This window comes from Nanorana parkeri, unplaced genomic scaffold (genome assembly GCF_000935625.1).
Source record: "Nanorana parkeri isolate BGI_ZX_2015 unplaced genomic scaffold, ASM93562v1 scaffold1625, whole genome shotgun sequence".
Taxonomy (NCBI): Eukaryota; Metazoa; Chordata; class Amphibia; order Anura; family Dicroglossidae; genus Nanorana; species Nanorana parkeri.
The window spans coordinates 304,166-321,948 of record NW_017307893.1 but is presented as its reverse complement, the minus strand read 5'-3'; the positions used below and the strand labels follow the sequence as shown (position 1 = coordinate 321,948).

At 38.1% G+C, this 17,783-nt stretch overlaps 1 protein-coding gene across 1 annotated transcript in view; it reads right to left on the bottom strand.

Annotated features, from left to right (window-relative positions):
- Positions 1–17,783, bottom strand: part of LOC108799079 (piezo-type mechanosensitive ion channel component 2-like) — a gene marked incomplete at its 3' end in the record, with an annotated part of 182,803 nt that overhangs the window by 25,633 nt on the left and 139,387 nt on the right. The window contains exons 25-33 of the mRNA XM_018570899.1: positions 17,109–17,313; positions 16,890–16,991; positions 12,589–12,754; positions 9,339–9,582; positions 6,965–7,061; positions 4,280–4,439; positions 3,925–4,014; positions 3,492–3,622; positions 2,694–2,759 (exon numbers count right to left, since the gene is read on the bottom strand). Of these exons, the coding sequence (XP_018426401.1) occupies positions 2,694–2,759; positions 3,492–3,622; positions 3,925–4,014; positions 4,280–4,439; positions 6,965–7,061; positions 9,339–9,582; positions 12,589–12,754; positions 16,890–16,991; positions 17,109–17,313 (1,261 nt within the window). The remainder of the gene's footprint in view (positions 1–2,693; positions 2,760–3,491; positions 3,623–3,924; positions 4,015–4,279; positions 4,440–6,964; positions 7,062–9,338; positions 9,583–12,588; positions 12,755–16,889; positions 16,992–17,108; positions 17,314–17,783) is intronic.

The window sequence follows — 17,783 nt, the reverse complement described above, 5'->3', positions numbered from 1 at the left end:
CAGCTCATGCTTCATGCATTAGGTGTCTTGCCACCAGGACTTCTGGTAAGTATAAAAATAAGTCTTGCTTACAGTAATACCTGTAGGGGTTCTTGTATGAGCAATAGTAGTTTATTCCAAACAGGCCCATTACAAATAATAACATCTGCTCAGTCAGACCACAGAACCCATTTTAGAAAGTTGACTTGTTTATTAGGAATTAAGTAGTTTCTACATTTCAAAATTTCCAGAAATGACTTAAAATGAACTGCGGCCACACAAAGAAATATTATATGCAAGTTGGAGCCTAAAAATACTAATACTATTGATGATTTTTTAACTTCCTTTAAATGTATGCTATACTGGCCTCTACAATTAATCCCTACAAATAGGAGAGATGAGCATGACCGAGAAGCATTAATGCAGTTAATATCATAATGTAGGCTAATATTCTACTCTCTTTATGGTGCAATAGAAATGTTTAATGTAATAATGAGGGCAAACATGACAGCAATACATTGCAGAGGAGCTGTTCATTTGGGCAATAACTTTAAACATTAAGGCCTGTGGTTGGGCAGCTTATGGTTAGCATTGGGCACTATTATCAAGGCCATACTGTAGAACACTTTTAATAAGTGGGATCACAAAGTAATGGCTATAAGTCCCAGGGTTTTGGATCTGAGGTTTGAAAATGGATTTACAAACTGGATTGTTATACATTGACCTATATCAGTGGTGCCATAATAACTGATGCCCAAATCACTGCTACCCAAAAGGACAATACCCAAATAATACAAAGCCTATACAAACCGTAATTTGAATGCTCAAATGATACATACTCGTTGCGGAACTACTAATATACTCACGCTACATGTAAATGAAATATTAATAAGAGAAATATTCACCATGCCAGTGGATCTGTTGCAAGCATGTATTTGAATAAGACCCTTATTAATAAATTTAGGAAGATATTTTTGTAATAGTGTAAAGCATAAATTTGACATATACCATTGTGACAATGTATGCAAACGAATCAACATAATATCCTCCATGGAAAATACAGTATCTGCTATGAACAACACAGCAGAATCCTGACAGTATATGTCCAAAATACACTTCACAGCATTCATACGTTTAACCCCTTTGCTGCCAAGGAATAGTAAACTGTCGATTCCATTAGCAGCCAGGAGGTTAGACTATAAACATGTTGGCCTTTATTTCTGCCATGACAGCATTATTGACCTTAATATTAGTTTTCAAGAGAAATTAAATTTAGGGTATATGTAGGAAATATAGGCCAACATCATAATGTACAGTTAACAAATGAGATGGGTCTCATCATTTTTTTATTTAGGAAAAAGAAACACTGGCATAGTTTGTTTGTGACTCCACAGATTTACTTTGCAATGACATATTCATTTGTCATATCAAAATTAAACACTTGAAACATTTGAGAGAAATTATACAATTTTCTTTGGATTTATATGACTGTGACATGGGTAAAATAACTTTTAACTTGTGACTATTTGACTGTCAGTATTCTTGTACTGCCAGGAGAAACAGAGTCTTTCCAGCATAGCATGACCTGTAATCTGCTGAGGTGCACCAAAAAACACCAAAACACAGCATGAACAGACTGCATGCAGCTCAGTACTAAACTGTGTGATCCACTGTTCTCACCAAACAGCAAAGCCTTTCTCTACAGACAGCAATGCAGTTGAATTAAACTGTATCACTGCCTGCTGCAAGACTAAAATATAATCCCAATTATTGAAAGCTAAACTTTGTACATTATACAAACATGGGCATTAATATGTAAAACATATTAATTTAAGCAAAATATTAATGCACAAAAATCTCCTGAAATAAGGGGTTGACTTACTAAAGGCAAATAGGCTGTTCACTTAGCAAGAGAAATGTCAGTTTGCAGTGGAATTTTCCCTTAGCTAAATTAGTGTGGAAAAAATCACTCTGCAAAGAATATCCAATCCCTTGCAAGGAAAATTAGAAAACAGTATTTTTGCTTGCACATTGGATGATGGAAGTCGGTAGAGCTTTTCCTCATTCAGGAAGCTAAGGGAACATTCCCTTGCAAAATGAACAGCCTATTTGCCTTGAGTAAGCAAACTGTAGAGTGTTTCTATTTTGTCTACATATCCCTTTATAGGGAAAAGGGCATAAATATTTTTGAGAGAATGTAGATATGGGTAAAAGAGTTTGGCTCATATCATAAAAAGATTACAATAGTTATAGTCATTCCAGCTGGAATTTGGTATTAGAAAAGAGGTGACTAAATGTGTACATGTAATACTTCTTTTAGACTCTCTTGTAGTCTGCTCTGTTTGTGGATCTAAATAGCTCCCAATTGTCCCTGATTGCTCCCAAATATCCCTCTGTTGGAACAAAGTCCATTAAAGTCCCTCTGTCCCTCATTCCTACTCAGTTGTCCCTCTTTTTGGTAAGATTATTGGCAACATCAAAGATGTTGTTAGCAGCCATGTGCACAGGGTGAAAATTGATCTTTCGAGTAGGTTTAAACTGATTTTTTCTCTTTACAAATGTGTAAATTTAATGTTGTCATGTTTCCGATTACACTATAGAAACAATCTGTGGAGTAACAAAGTTAAAACCATGCAGAGAAAACAAACAGACAATTCTGGTCAAGGATATAAGGCATGGATCCATATATTTTATAAGTGATTAAGAAAACCTACTGGAAGCATGATCAACCCAAGGCCGCCACCACTGCTTTTTTTTGCCCTTGACTTTCTTTTTGTCTGCTTCTCCTAAAATGAAATATGTTTATACATTAATTGGAAATAATACATTATTTGTATTACACATCAAAGTACATTTCAGATACAGACAATTCAGCCACATTTATTCGATTGATAGGGTAAATTGCTTAATATCTAAGGTGGAAAGCGCTGGTGAATTGGGGTAATCCTGTTAAGTCCCAAGAGAGTCCCGTCAAATCCCATGTTCTATACTATTGGATCTATAGGTGAAACCAGCAGGTTGAAACCAAGTTCAGGAAAAACATTAAGTGAGCAATTGATCAAGTAACGGACCCTCAGTCTTATCATTTTGGAAGGTAGTGCATGAAAGATAAGTGTAAGCTTTCAAAAATCTACACCATGTGGATTGCTATAGACAGGTCGGTGTTTTGTGTGTGCTGTGTTCTGTTAGCAATCTACAAATATTCTCAGTTGTGCATTGACTGGGAATAACCCTACTTGGCCTGCAAGAATAAAGATGCGTTTTCAAAGTCGGACTTCTGTAATGTATAAAATACGTCATTTTTGTGAAGATATAATACAAGTATATAGCCTATCTGGGATTTATCTCCATTTTAAGTGCTCAAAACACAAAGCACTTGAAGGCAGCAGTTTTCACAATGACAATAGGTGGCTGTGACACTTAAAGAGGAGAACAAAGTATTTTGTGGCTAGCTATGCTTACAGCAGCAATTTTATAAGACTTTATCGGTGATCACTACACTTTTAGTTTACCATAATCACCTTCATCATCGTCGTCTTCCTGCTTATGGATTACTTGACCTTCTCCTGATTCCTGAGCCAGACTCAGCATTCTTTCTTTACCTTTTTTATATTTTTCTTGCCTGGCTTTAATACGGTCCATCCTGGTAAAACGGATAGCTATTATGCACAATCCCACACCCAAAACAGACAGTGACAATTACACAAAGAAATATGACATTAATTTGCCCAGAATGTATATGAGCATTATGGTTTATAAAAGTGTATAAGGAATGTTTATCAAAATGAATCTAAACTCTGGGGAACGTTTGTGATCAGAACAATTATCTTATTTTCAGACTTGCGCTAGTTGAGCTGGAATCGTATCGGTCTCTAAGGGCAACACCATTGTTATAGGTCTATCATCTCCCAGTGTTTTTTAAAAGGCCAGATACATTCCACATACTGCCTCTTTAGCTGGTCCATAGATTTTTTTTCCTCTTCAAGTCTTGCCTTTACAGCTTTGACGATTGTTGCCTGAAAGAGTTCTGCACCTCTGGAAAAAAAGATTGAATATGTAAATTTTTCCAAATTAATACTTTACAGCACACATAGAAATGAGTATGTTAGTACATTTTTATAAATACATATATTTGTGTATTGTATGGTTAATTGGGTATTTGCAAAACTGTACATTTCAGCAAGGGAAGCAAAGATACAACTTTTCTGAACGCTTCATACAGTGAGTAATTTGGATGCTTTCTTTTCAACGTTCATGAGTATGAGTCCTTACAATAAACATTGCTTTTCTATATACATACCTTGATGCAAGTATTTGAGAAGATTTGATGTCTGCCACAACATGTAGGAAGTAATAACTCATAAACACTCTTCTTTGCAATAGCAGAAAAGCAAAACAGATACTGTCCCAGATTATACCGGCTTCACCACTTGGCAACTGACAATTTTTTTGGTCCGTAGCTAACAAAAAAATAAACAAAAACATATATGCAGCACTGTCCCATTATTTCGCATAAAAAAGTGATTCATGCATAGGGCTGAAAAAATGTGCCTGATTGTTGAATGGTAGAAATAATAACTGTCACTAAGAAAGTGTCACCTTTAAACATGACAGAACACATAATTGTCATTGTGTGGGAGCATGGTACTATAAGAACATGTCATTATGTCAGGAAATGGTATTATGAGAATATGCCACTATGGGAGAACTAGAAATGAGTCTGATTTACTAAAGGATTTGAGAATGTTCACACATTGTATTGTGTGAATATTTCTTTCTATTATCCATTGATGTGCATGTGAAATAAGTAAATAGGGATTTCCATGCACATGTTGGGATATTTGAAGTGAATCTTCATACATTTTATTATGTGAACATTTTCAAATCCTTTAGATGGGTGCACTTCATTTGTTTTGGAGTGGAAGAAAGAATTTAGGGGTCTTAGCCTGGGGTCTGTTATGATAATAGTTGATCAAGCTATCTGTTTGCAACCACATTGCTTTGATTATAAAATGAAAATATAGTAGATCTCTACTCTTTACTAAAAAACCAAGAAGCAGTTAAAGGTGCACACATACTAGCAAAACCCCATTTACTGGCATGTGTTGCAGATTACACACTACACCAAAATGTGATTTATTTTTGTTCATAATCTTTCATATTTTATTTTATAATCCCTCCAATTGCCCTATCCCTCCTCCTCACCCCATATTTTTTGGGTCAGCTGCACAAGGCCTTGCCTTGCGGTAAGCAAGGATATCTTTCAGTTTTGATTTGGATAAGCAGTACAGTGAGCATTTTTTTTAATGTACTATTATTTCATGATTAGTTCTGAACATGAACAAAACATAGAATTTGAGCTATATGTCTGTTCAACCATAATTTACCAGTTTTACATTAAGTGCACCTACACTAATTATATGTTGTATTTTTAGAGGACAAATAGGGCTTTCTTTTGACATCAAATATTTATAAATTAACTGTAATTATATCTGAATAAAACCTAACAAATTATGAGAAATTAAGAACTTGTAATTTTTTCCAAACATGCACACACACATTTTATTGGGAATATCATACTGCAATAAAAGTCAAATAATTTTATTCTACAATGTTAGCTCTGAAGGGGTCAATTTTTAAAAAATAAAAGAATTAAAAATGGGTAAAACTAACAAAGGGTAAAATTATAATAATAAAAAAAAAGCAAAAACTGATCAGCACTAAAGGGATTAATTTTTAAAAAATAACTATTATAAATGGGTACAATTAACAAACAAAGACTCCACAATAATTTTGAACAGTACTATTGTACTGATCAGATTGATCACCGTTATAAAACGGTGATCAGAAAGGAAGGGGTTACTTTTTTTTTTATAAAGGGGGTTATTTTATTATTACTTTTGGGACACTTGGACTATTTGGACACTTCGTAGCACTGATCTACTTCTCTCTCCTCAGATCGCACTGAGGAGACAGAAGCAGAGGCAGTGCTGACAGCCAATGATTTAAATTATTGACTGTTACATTGTATCACTGATCGCAGTGACTGCTTGTCACTGCGATCATGTGACCTGAATTGCAGATTGTCTGAGATGCCAGGCATGTCCCCACGTCGGATCCTGGCAGGTAAGTATAATGGGGGACGACAGGGTGATGACAGAAGGGCTTAAAAGTTAGGACGTTTCATTGTGTCCTTACGTATTTAAAGCACGTTTTCCAGGATGACATGGAACGTTCTAATGTCCAGAAGAGGTTAAAATTCCTACCTAGTTTATCCCCTATGGACAGTTAATGAGGGGACTGTGGGAAGTTGTGGTTACTATAATTAACTCTGTCTCTACTGTGTCTCTACTGTGTTGGCAGATTTCATTATCAGTTGTGAACTAGACTTGAACACTATCTGTCCTAACAAGGGTTAAAGACTTGTATGTTAATGAAGAAGCTCAGTCTGTCCCTCAGTTTGAGCATCTAGTTAACTTTTAAACTGCTCAGAGTAGCCTGGAATCTGCACAAAGACCTTCACCAAAGAAGCAATCTAAAAGGTAAGAAATATATTCAAAAAATATTTTTAGATATGCTGTGTCCATAGGAACACAAAAACATATAGAGGGGCTTTCTAACGTTTGACTGTAAAAGTGAAGCCTGAAAATCTAACACACCTTCTCAACCAGGAAAGCACTTTTACTTAGAAAATTATTCTGTAATAAGCATCTTTACCATTTTTAAAAGCAATTCCAAAATAAAGTAAAGTAAATGTAGTTATGATAACATTACAAAAGTAAAACTAAAATACTGGAGTCTAACCTCAAATACTGCAGCTTTTAAAGTCCTTAACTGCTACCTGGCACTTCAAATGAAGTTAAATAATGCACAACACATGGCCTTAATTATTATAACTTTCTACACAGTTTTTGTATGTAAATTTTTATGCACTAAATGGACATTTAATATATTTACATAAAATTCATTGAACTCAATTACTTACGGATGTTATAACCTTTCACAGTACATGCCAGACTGAATGCCTGAATTAGCCAGCAACTGTTTTCAATCAGGGAGTCTATATAACCACAGGCTCCTATCTGGAATACATAATACATTTTAAAATGGAGGCTGTAAAAACAAGTGCATAATTTTATCTGATGTACTTAACTAGATTCACACTAAAGTATTTACATATTCTGGACAGCACTGTTACACACGCCCTTATTCAGCTCTGTAGCTATAGGAATTACAGGGAAATTTGCCTTTGAGTAGTGTTAATTTAGTTGACTAAAACCTTTCCTCATAGTTTTCGTCAGCTGCATGTTTTCAGTGATGAAAACTAAATGAAAACTAAATAAAAACTAAGTTAATAGGACTAAAACTATGACAAAAAATACATTGCTATTTTCTCTACTAGAGATTTAGTCAACAAAACCAAAATAAAACGAAAACAATTTAGATGACTAAAATACGACTAAAACTAAATGCCATCGTAGTTTTAGTCGTATTTTAGTTTTAGTTGTATTGTAAATCTCCAGTAGAGAAAATTGCAATGCATTTTCGTCTAAGTTTTAGTCCTATTAACTTCGTTTTTGTTAAGAGGGTTATTCACAAAGCTGTTCAGCTATTCACTTCAGGCTTGTACAGCTGATTTCAGCCGTACATTGGCTTGCTTCTGCTGGCTTCGGGTCGGCGGAAGTGCAGATGGAGTTCCACTCAGCCGATCCAACACTTGGATCGGCTGAGCCGAATCTCCGGCAGGCTACTTGCTGCTGTTCGGCCTATTCTCATAGGGGCCGAACAGCAGTGAGTGAATAGCCGAATGCCGCCCAGCGGCATTCTGCTCAGCTATTCTGCTCGTACCTCAGTGGTACCGAGCAGAATAGAAAAACTGTAAAAAAAGTCGAAAAAAAAGTGGAAAACGATTGGGCGGAGTGAAAGCTAGAAGTGACCAGCAGTGACTAGCAGTGACAGCTAGCTCCGCCCAATTGTTTCCTATTGGCCGGGACCTTCTGTCATTACAATGAGAACTCAGCGTACCTGGCAGTTATATCACCGCTGACTCGGCTGAGTTCTCATTGTAATGACAGTTCAGCGTCCCCGTTAGATGAAATCTGGCTCCGCCCAGCTGTCAGTAGCAGGCTCTCGGCCAGATTTCACCTCGGCTCAGTCGAGCCGAAGCATATGCCTTCGGCTCGACCAAACCGCTCGACCAACTTCAAGAGCTATACAGGGTATAGTGAATAGCCCGTACAGCAGCCCTTCGGTTCTACTGAACCGAAGTCCTCCCGTAAACAAAGCTAGCCGAAGGATCAGCTGAAGCTATGGCTAGATCCTTCGGCTGCTTTGTGAATAGACCCCCTTCGTTTTTGTCGCTGATGAAAACTACGAGGAAAAGTCCCAGTCGACTAAATTAACACTACCTTCAAGTTCACAACAATTTTTTCCTATTATGTACATTAACAGCAGGTGTTTCTGAGCTGTTAGAAACTGACTAAATCAGTCTTTGCTGTGATCTTTGAGGATCTTTTACTTCACATTACAAGCAGTTGGAAAGGTCAAGAATGGCTTGTTTTAAAGCTCTTGTTAAGAATATGTAAATAACATTATGTCCATAGTCTGGGCACAGGTGCCCTTCAATTACTGAAAGCCACAATTTTCCACGGATCGGCATTGTTTCTAATGAAGTAATATTTTATTTCTTTCAGGATAACTGCTCCATTTTCTGTTGCCTCAATAGATACCTCATAGAACCTCAAAAATAATACCAATCTATAGGTAGTGTATGTTAAGGAATGAAAATGTTTGAAGCATTCGGCGTGGTCCTAGTTTGTTGTGCATGTTAAACATCCACTTGGAGGGTGATTCCATAGAGAAACACAACACAACTTAGTAGTTTCGTCTCAAGAAGTTGCACCACAGAATGCAGATGTCATCATTATAAAACATTAAGTGTAATTTTAAAAAATAGTGATCTGCTCCCTAAGCAATAAACTGTCCATATACCAAGCTAAATGGCAAATAAAAAAATCTCTGCAGGCTTAGCTGGCATATGTGCGGATGCTACATTCCATAACAAATCACATTTAGAAAGTTAGAAACTTCTGTGTAGCCTGTTGGCACACATTGTGGATGCATAGTAAATTCCATGAACATACCATTTGCTTCTTTATGCAGGTTCAATGTGCAATTGTATCCGCATATCCTTTAGTAAATTAACCCCAATGTTTGTGATAAATTGATCAAATCTATACGCTAAAACAGCCAGTGAATTGAACATTTCATTTTAACAGCACATAATGCAGGGGTATGAAAATATAGCATTTGTTATGTTTTTGTGAACTGACCCAGCAAGGTTTTTATAAGATACTCACCGATAATATATTTTTCATTGTTATAACAAAGACATTGTATGCGATTAGCCAGTCCCAGTAGCGTAGAATGCTTCGTATAGGTTTAAGGAGTAAATCTCCTCCAAACAAGAGGAAGTAGAAACATGCCACTAAATAGCCCATGCAGAATATACTGATTCGAGTTGTGCCCGTAATGAATATGATGGTGAGAACAAACCAGAAGAGATAACTGAACATGATAACTTTCGCCATATCCAAATAGGATCTGCAAAGAAGGATCAAGGCAAAAAGCAAGTTATTAACCCATGCATTATAATATATGCAAATAGTTTTACTGGATCAATGTAGTGTTAGTATTGATATGAATTGCCTGTGCTTAGCCATACTCTAGTGCACTGTTCACTATTGTGCTTCTGAACAGCTACCTCTTCCTTTTCCTATTCATTCAAATCCAGGCTTGTACAAGCTATCTGAAGTTATCTACATGCAGAAAACCCTGGACCTTTGTTTGAATAGATACTACTATCAAAATATAAAACATACTCTGGGTGCTGTGTTCATGACCTGTGTAATCTCTGTACTCACAATAGGGTACAATGTGAACTGGATAAAAATGTATAATTTCTTAAAGTGCATGTACAACCCAACAATATACAGTACATCTCTATTTTTTGGTCCAGGGAAAATACCATTAAAAGCATTTTTCTATATACGTGTGATAAATGCAAAAATACTACCAGAAACCCAGTGAAAGCCTCACTTCATGTAGTGAGCTGATTACAGAAATCCAAAGGAGTCTTATCAGTCCTGCCCAAGTTACCTCTGAACTACAGAACCCCTCCAACATGTGTATCGAGAGTAGCTGGGAGTGTTCTGTGGTCTAAATCAAGAGCCAGCAGGCTAGGGTGAAAAAGCTGCTCCTTCATAGATACAGTACAGTGAATGAGTATTGTCATCCTATAACAGGAAGTGTGTTTCTGGCAGTATCATCAGATGATTACAAATGGAATAAAGCCTGACAAAAACAATGCAGCCACCACATCTAAGGACTGGTAAACTGCAAATTAAGGTTTCTGTGATCAGTTACCCAGATAGTTACCCAGATAGTATACAAAAAAGGGTTTTTGATTGATGCTCACGAACAACTTATAATGGCTTTATTTTAGAGTTACTGTATCAGCTTGTACATCAGCCTCCCAGCATTTCTTCAATATATACCCCCTGGCGGTCCCCCAAGGGAGGTGGGGGGGTGGGAGCACCCACTACTGTTTTTGGTTTGGATCTGCAGGTCTACTGACTTATTCTTTGAGGGACACCTGTACTATGTACGTATTTGGTTTTGCATTAAGGATGCCATCTTAAAATATTTTTTGGTTTGAATGTCTTTCTTATTTTGGCACAAACTCCTTTTTAGGGAAGAACCCCTTCCTCTCCTGAGGAAGCATGAATGTGAAACACGTTGAGAGTTAGGAGCCTCATAAACTATGGGGTCTATTCACGAAGCTGCCGAAGGATCTAGCCGTAGCTTCGGCCGATCCTTCGGCCGAACCGAAGGGGTGCTGTACGAGCTATTCACTATAGCCCTACAGCTCCCGAACGTGGCCGAGCGGCTCAGTCGAGCCGAGCGCATATGCCTCGGCTCGGCTGAGCCGTGCTGAAAGCCGAATCTGGCCGAGCGGCCGGCCATTGGCCGTCCGACAGCCTGCTACTGACTGCGGGGCGGAGCCAGCCGTGATCTTACGGCTGGCTCCGGCCACTTGCAGAGAGATCAGCGTCCCTGGTTACCTGCTAACCAGGGACACTGATCTCCAAACAGCAAACTCTCCCTGGCGCTCCGGGAGTCTCACGCTCCCGGCCGCCAAGGAGAGAAACACTGCTGTTTATATTTTTTTTTATCCTGACACGGAGCGATGTCAGAATAGAAAAAAAAAAAGAATGTTTGCCCATTGGCAAAAAGATTTTTAGTAAACTAGCATTGTACCCGCCCTCTGCTGCAGTTCTCCATCAGGTCCATCAGCAGAGGTCGGGTACAATGCTAGTTTACTATTGGCTATTGCAAATTAAAATAGCCAATAGGAATCTAGCAATGCATTCCAATGGGCAAAAATCTTTCTCTTTTTTTCTATTCTGACACCGTCCCCGTGTAAGAATAAAGAAATAAAAAGAAAAAGCAGTGTTTCTCTCCTGGGCGGCCGGGAGCGGGAGGCTCCCAGAGCGCCCGGGAGAGGTTTTTTTCAGATGCACGGAGAGGTTTTTTTCAGATGTACGGCTGATTTCAGCCAATATACGGCTGAAATCAGGTGTACCAGCCTGAAGTGAATAGCCGAACTTTTGAAGAAACAATTTGATAACATTATGGACAAGTATTTGATATAGTTTATGTTCCTGGGCAGGTTACATATACACAGTGTGTTTCTGTTCTTTTATACTCAATCAGTAATATAAGATGATTTTCTGAAAAATATAGTTGCTTTTTCTAGTTCATGAGCATCAATCAAAAGTCCCTCTTTGTATACTATCCGGGTAACTGATCCCAGAAACCTTGATTATTGTCAATTAACCTGACCCACAGACTAAGCTTTGCAAGCTTTGTTACACATTAAAAAAAACGCATCAAAAACGTGTCAAAAACGCATCTAAAAGACTAGCGTGCGTGTGCAGAAACCTGACCGGATCTGCTCTGCATTTGGTGTGAACAAGGTCTTACTGGTAAACTGCAATCATGGGTTAATTTTTGGCCTGACTTTGCTGTCTTGAGATTATTTGTGAACTTTGGTAATGCATAATTAGTCAAGTATTGAATATAAAGCCACTTATTTATCGTGTTTGTACACACTTCCAGATGAACAAACTTGTGTTCAATTTATTCAGCCAGTTGAATTAAAGTAAGTTCCTGTTGTCTTTTGAGCGCCTGCATGTTTATAAATCCAGTTGACAGTCTATAAAACCTACAGTTTTTTTGTCCCTAAACATGGTTACATTAGTTTGCGGAGTTCTCACTGAACTTTAAAAAAAAATTGCCTTTTTGGGCCTTTGCCTTTGCTCCCCCATCACCGTCTTTACTACCATCCACTAAAACTGTGTAATATTGTGCACTACTCTATTCTGATTGTAAGTATATCTTACTAAAGCAAATATACCACTGAGTGACAATTAGCTGCCAGGTAAAACTCCAACATGGAGTCTTATAATTCCAAATAATTAAGTGAATGTGTCACACAGAGAACTAACTTCCACTGCCAATAAGCCAGCAGGTTGTAAATCATATTACCTGCAATGGAGGAAATCAGGGACAGGATTATGTTGGCTAAAGGATGCAGCATCAAGGTTCATACAGATTTCCACATTGTCCCCGGCCATAATTCGAACTGCTGCCTTATTTTCATCTTCAAACACTTGCCGCTGAAGAGCTGCACAAATCAACAGCATGAAATCATCTAGAAAAGAAGAGAAAAGATTGTAATAATGATGGTGTTTATGAAAATTGCTGTTGTTATAAAAAACCGTGAAGGAGCGAGCATGCAAGCAGCCATTGCTTACCTCTTCATTTAAAAATGCTATTCTCATCCCCTATATATGTGGATCCCAGCGCTTCAGTACTTTTGGCACTGACCAAGGACAAATGTGCAAGTCAAATCTGATTTTACATTCTGCATATGCATTTCAATGACTCAAATTATTGAAGCCAGATGGGCATTGATGAGGTTCAGATTTGGGTCTACCATGAATTTGAGGTGTCTCCGATCTGTTCGTGGTTCGCAGACCCCCGTATATAATTCAATAATTCCCCACAGTTACCATAATGCACTGCCTGGCCTTTGAACTTAGGAGACTTCTGGATAAAGTTTCTTACTATAAAAGGTTGGGTTCCAAGTACGCATATTCACAATGTGCTTCAGCTGTGACAAGGAAAGCTTAAGAAGTGCTGTAGATAATGTACACAGGGAGAGATTGGTGTTGGGCTTGTAAGCACTGACTAGTCTCTAAAAGCCCATTTCCATCTTTGCGGAGGTATGTTTAAAAAAACATTTGCAAGCGATATACACTGAGTAAACATGAAGCAGGCATATGCAGTTGCTGTGTATGAACACAGAAACTTACTTTTTTTGCTTTCCTTTTTATCTTCTCATGGAATGGCTGCCTCTGTGCTTTGCAAGCAATGTGCATATATTACAACTGAGTTCTCTCTCTTCCCCCCATTCATTAGTATTCATAGTGGCAACCCCCCTCCCCCAGATAGTGTATTGTGTGTAAATGCAGAGTTGGTGTTTAGTTATTGTGTTACACAGAATCACAGGGAGGGGGGCAGCTGATTACAGCCTGCTTTACAATCTCCCCCCGTGTCACATTCCTTTTCCTGTGGAGAAATGTTTGCATTTCTAGGATTCAGACCTAATAAAAAAAATTAAGAAAGCCTGCTTTGTTTATATATTCACAATTTTGTCTTTGAAGCTTCACATTTATCCTGGTCATGGTATATCTAGTAGTAGCCACATTCAACTGGATCTGTTCTGTAATGTTGAGGACATTTTCCTACTCATTCAAGTAGCTTCCTCAGTTCCTATGTCCCTGGCACCATTAGAACTCAGCCAACTATGTGAATGAGTAGAGAAATGTCTTCAACATTACAGAACATGTCCAGTTGAATGTGACTAACTACTACCAATTATTTACAAAATCTGGCTAGGTGCAACAGAGCATGTATTAAATATTATTATTATTATTATAATAATCATTATTATGTGCAGCTTGGTTGGATGTACGTTATAGGCTCCCTTACACATCTTTTAATGGGCTTACTAAAATGATCTTTTGTGCATTGATAAATGACTCCCCCTTGTATCCTAAATATCATGATTGCCATTTTGATAAACCTTTAAAATTATATTTAACAATGTTGGATCAAGAATGTTTTCCAAGTCATTCAGTTAGCAGCAAGCACAAAATACAAAGATATTTGCTATCCATGTTATTCAAAGGCCAGAGGGCAAGAATACTGACTCATAAGTGCCAGGCATTTCTTTTTTTTGTCTCTCTGAGCCACATTGCTCTAGGCGTAGTAATCAAGTACATGGTGTTTCTTGTCTTGTTTCTCTGTCATGTTATCTTGTTTCACTGGATGAAAACAAGGAGGCTATTTTTTCCAAGAAGCAGCAGAGATCACATAATTACACATGGCCTATCTATTGTGCCCTCATATGACATTACTTGAATGCTCACAAGATATCATCACATTAGGTCAATATGAGGCCTCACTTTGATTTTCAGAGCCTCACTTTGATTTTCAGAAGAGTCCTTGTTATGAAATATAGCGAGTATTATGTGATTTTTGTCAGCATATGACAACATTTGGTCTGAATGTTGAGCGAGCAGTCATAGGAAATTATATTACATTTATTCAGAGAATTTAAAACTAGTATATAACTATGCTGTATTAAAGCACAACTTTATCATTAAGGTTCAACTTAATGTGACTTAGTCACTTTCTTATGTCACAGAATCTTTGCTTTTAAATTGCAGTACTGTGTACTTTAGTGACATGGGGGTTAAAAAAAGGAACCACAGCTCACAGCAGGTGATCAGGCATCTGACACTTTCAGAAGTGATGGATGCAGAATATGTCTCATCAAGTACAGGCCATGCAGTCAGTGGAGATCAGCACCATGGGCAGCACAAAAGATAAGAACTGACCTTTTTCATTGCATCTGTACCCCCCTGGGCGGAGTGTGACTCTGTCATATTGTGGGATAGCCAATGGAAGATACTGTAATGTATGTACAGTACAGCAGCCAATCACTGGGCTTCTCTCAGCCAGTGGTGCATGCTGGGATAGGGTACATATATTGGTGGGATCTGCCATGTGCTCAGACTAGCTGGGACCAGCCATGGATTAGGGCTGGGTCCTGTTCAGCCTGCCCCCCAGGCTAGGCCGAGGCCTAGGGGTGGGCATGGGCTATTGTGAGGGAAATGTTTTCCCTGAGGCCTACAACATGGAGGAGGCCTGAGATGCTGAAAGAGGAAGAGAACCGGGACCAGTGCAGGCTCTTGAAGTACCCTGGAACTAAGTGGACTTCAGAGCATGGTCGGTGTCTTTCCTGATTGAGGATCTGCTTCAATCCTATCTGTCTGTTACATCAGAGGCTGTCTGCTGTTTCCCAGGTGGATCCACACTGATACATCTACAAAGTCTGGTGACCCCTGGATACATGGATACATAGAACCCCTACACCCTCTCTGTAAAGTAAATCGTTTACTTAGCATTTTACTACTGGAGTGGACATCAGTTTATGGGCATCAGAAGAAGGGCGGTTAGGGCTATTGGGTGGGCAGCTGAAGATCATACCCTAGACAGAAATGAACCGGGCAACCAGCGGCTCCTACGGGGGATGCAGTCTGTAAGGTATTAGCACACTCGTTTTTGTAGTTCCGAGCTCCTCTCTAACATAGTTTGATACTTGTTGATCCTGCCAGTAGATCCATTATTTTATCTCTTTCTTTAACAGGCCAAGCTGTCCAGCCAAAGTGGCAACTGGAATTTTTCGGAGGTTAAACAGCGAGTTATGGATTTTATGATGCATGAGAAGCTAACGGCTATCTTGAATGACACTTATTCCTCTTACTGGAAAACTTGGTCTCCCTGGCTGGACTATGTTCATTCATTAGATTTGGATCAAACCCTAATCCATCTATAATGACATGTTGTTTGTTGGGTGTTCTCTGCTTCCCGCCGACCTCCACACAGCCTTTCTTCTCTCTGTCTGTCTTTATTCCTTTCTTATTCTTCCTTTTATTCCTCTTACTCGTAGATTTTCATAGTAATTATTGTCCACACCCTGGATTATATGTGCTAAGTTTGGCCAATGGTTGCTGACATGCCCTCCCTGCTCTTGTGACTGCTGTGGGCTATTGGTAGAGGTATCTAAATAGTCGTGATTACCCTGGCCTTATGTTTTTTCTGTTTGCTCATTCCATTTTGAATATTTCCAGGATGTATCTTTTTGTCCCTAATCCCTGTTTTCGCCCTTACTGGACTCTGTATTTATCACATTTTTATGATTGTACTGTTCTGTACTTATGCCTTTTTCAATAAAAGTTTTTTTTAAAACAAAGTGGCAATTGGAATGGCTGGGACAAACCATATATCACTGCTGGAGGTGCTTACAAAAGTCAGCTTTTCTTCATTATAACCTTTTTTCCACATGAAAAAAACTGCTACTATAACTGTTTATAAAGTGCAAGCTGAACTTGAGTCTTTAAAATGTGTTTTCCGCCTTTGCAGGGTTATACATAAGACACTATATGCAGGCTCTGATTCTTAGAATAGATGGCAATGGGCAACTAAGGGACAACGTGAGGGTTTTATTTAAAGGGCATTAACATACAATGTGCCACCCAATTCATGAGAGGCAGGATAAGCAGGTAATACACCTATGCTAACTAAGTTAATGATAATGTCAGGCTGTAGCATATATGTATGTTTTTTTGTTTGCCCATAGTTTCACTTTAAGTGAGAAAATACACAGATTTATGTCTGAGCATGAATTTTCACCAATTTCAAGCAACTATACTTACAGACAAGAAATAGAGGGTTAGGTCTCACAATAAAGTCTGGAAAGTAGAGCCATTTTATAATGTTGGAGTTAAATTTGGCTCCGTGGTGTCTCCAAGGATAGTCTGCAAAAATTGAGAAAGCAGTATTAAGAAATGCATACATTTGGACAAAGCTGGCAAACAAAAAATCATAAGCACTATAATTTTTATTTCTTCTAGAGATGAAAGATGATATTTTACCTTTACATGGAGCAGGAGGAATGCCAATACAAAAGAAATACTGAAATGTAATAACACAGGCAAGAAAACAGCAATATCGGTGCCAGATTTCAGCAATTGCTTTTCTCCTTCGTTTATACAGTATAGCAAATAGCCAAAATGCATGGATCATGGCAAAGAAATCCATCCTTTGGCCAATTACATTAACAGACAGTAGGAAGCAGGTCTGTATAGGGAAAAGAAAAAATACAGAGTCTGAAGCAGTAAAGATTACAATTTAGTGCATTATTACAGTCACTTGATTTTTTGGCGCCATATGTTTTTATGCTGTGCTAGTTAAACTAAAGCCTTACTTTGACACTCTTCCCAGACTGGATTCATTACTTTTTCTTTTACACAGATTATTAAATTTTTAACAAAACAGTTCACTCCACCAGAAATATTCAGACAATGGGGTTGGTTTACTAAAGCAGTATAGGTTGATACCTTAGCAAAGTGTATGTTTACTTTGTAAAGGCGCTTTTAGTAAATAAGGTAAACCTGTGTTTATTTGGAATACAAAGTAATCTGCGAAGAACATTTTAAAATCAGACTTTTTCTAGCATATAAATAGTGCAAATGAACAGTCTCTAACCCTTTAGTAAATACATCCCAGTGCAATAATGTAAAAAAATACTGAGCTATGCTTGCGTTACC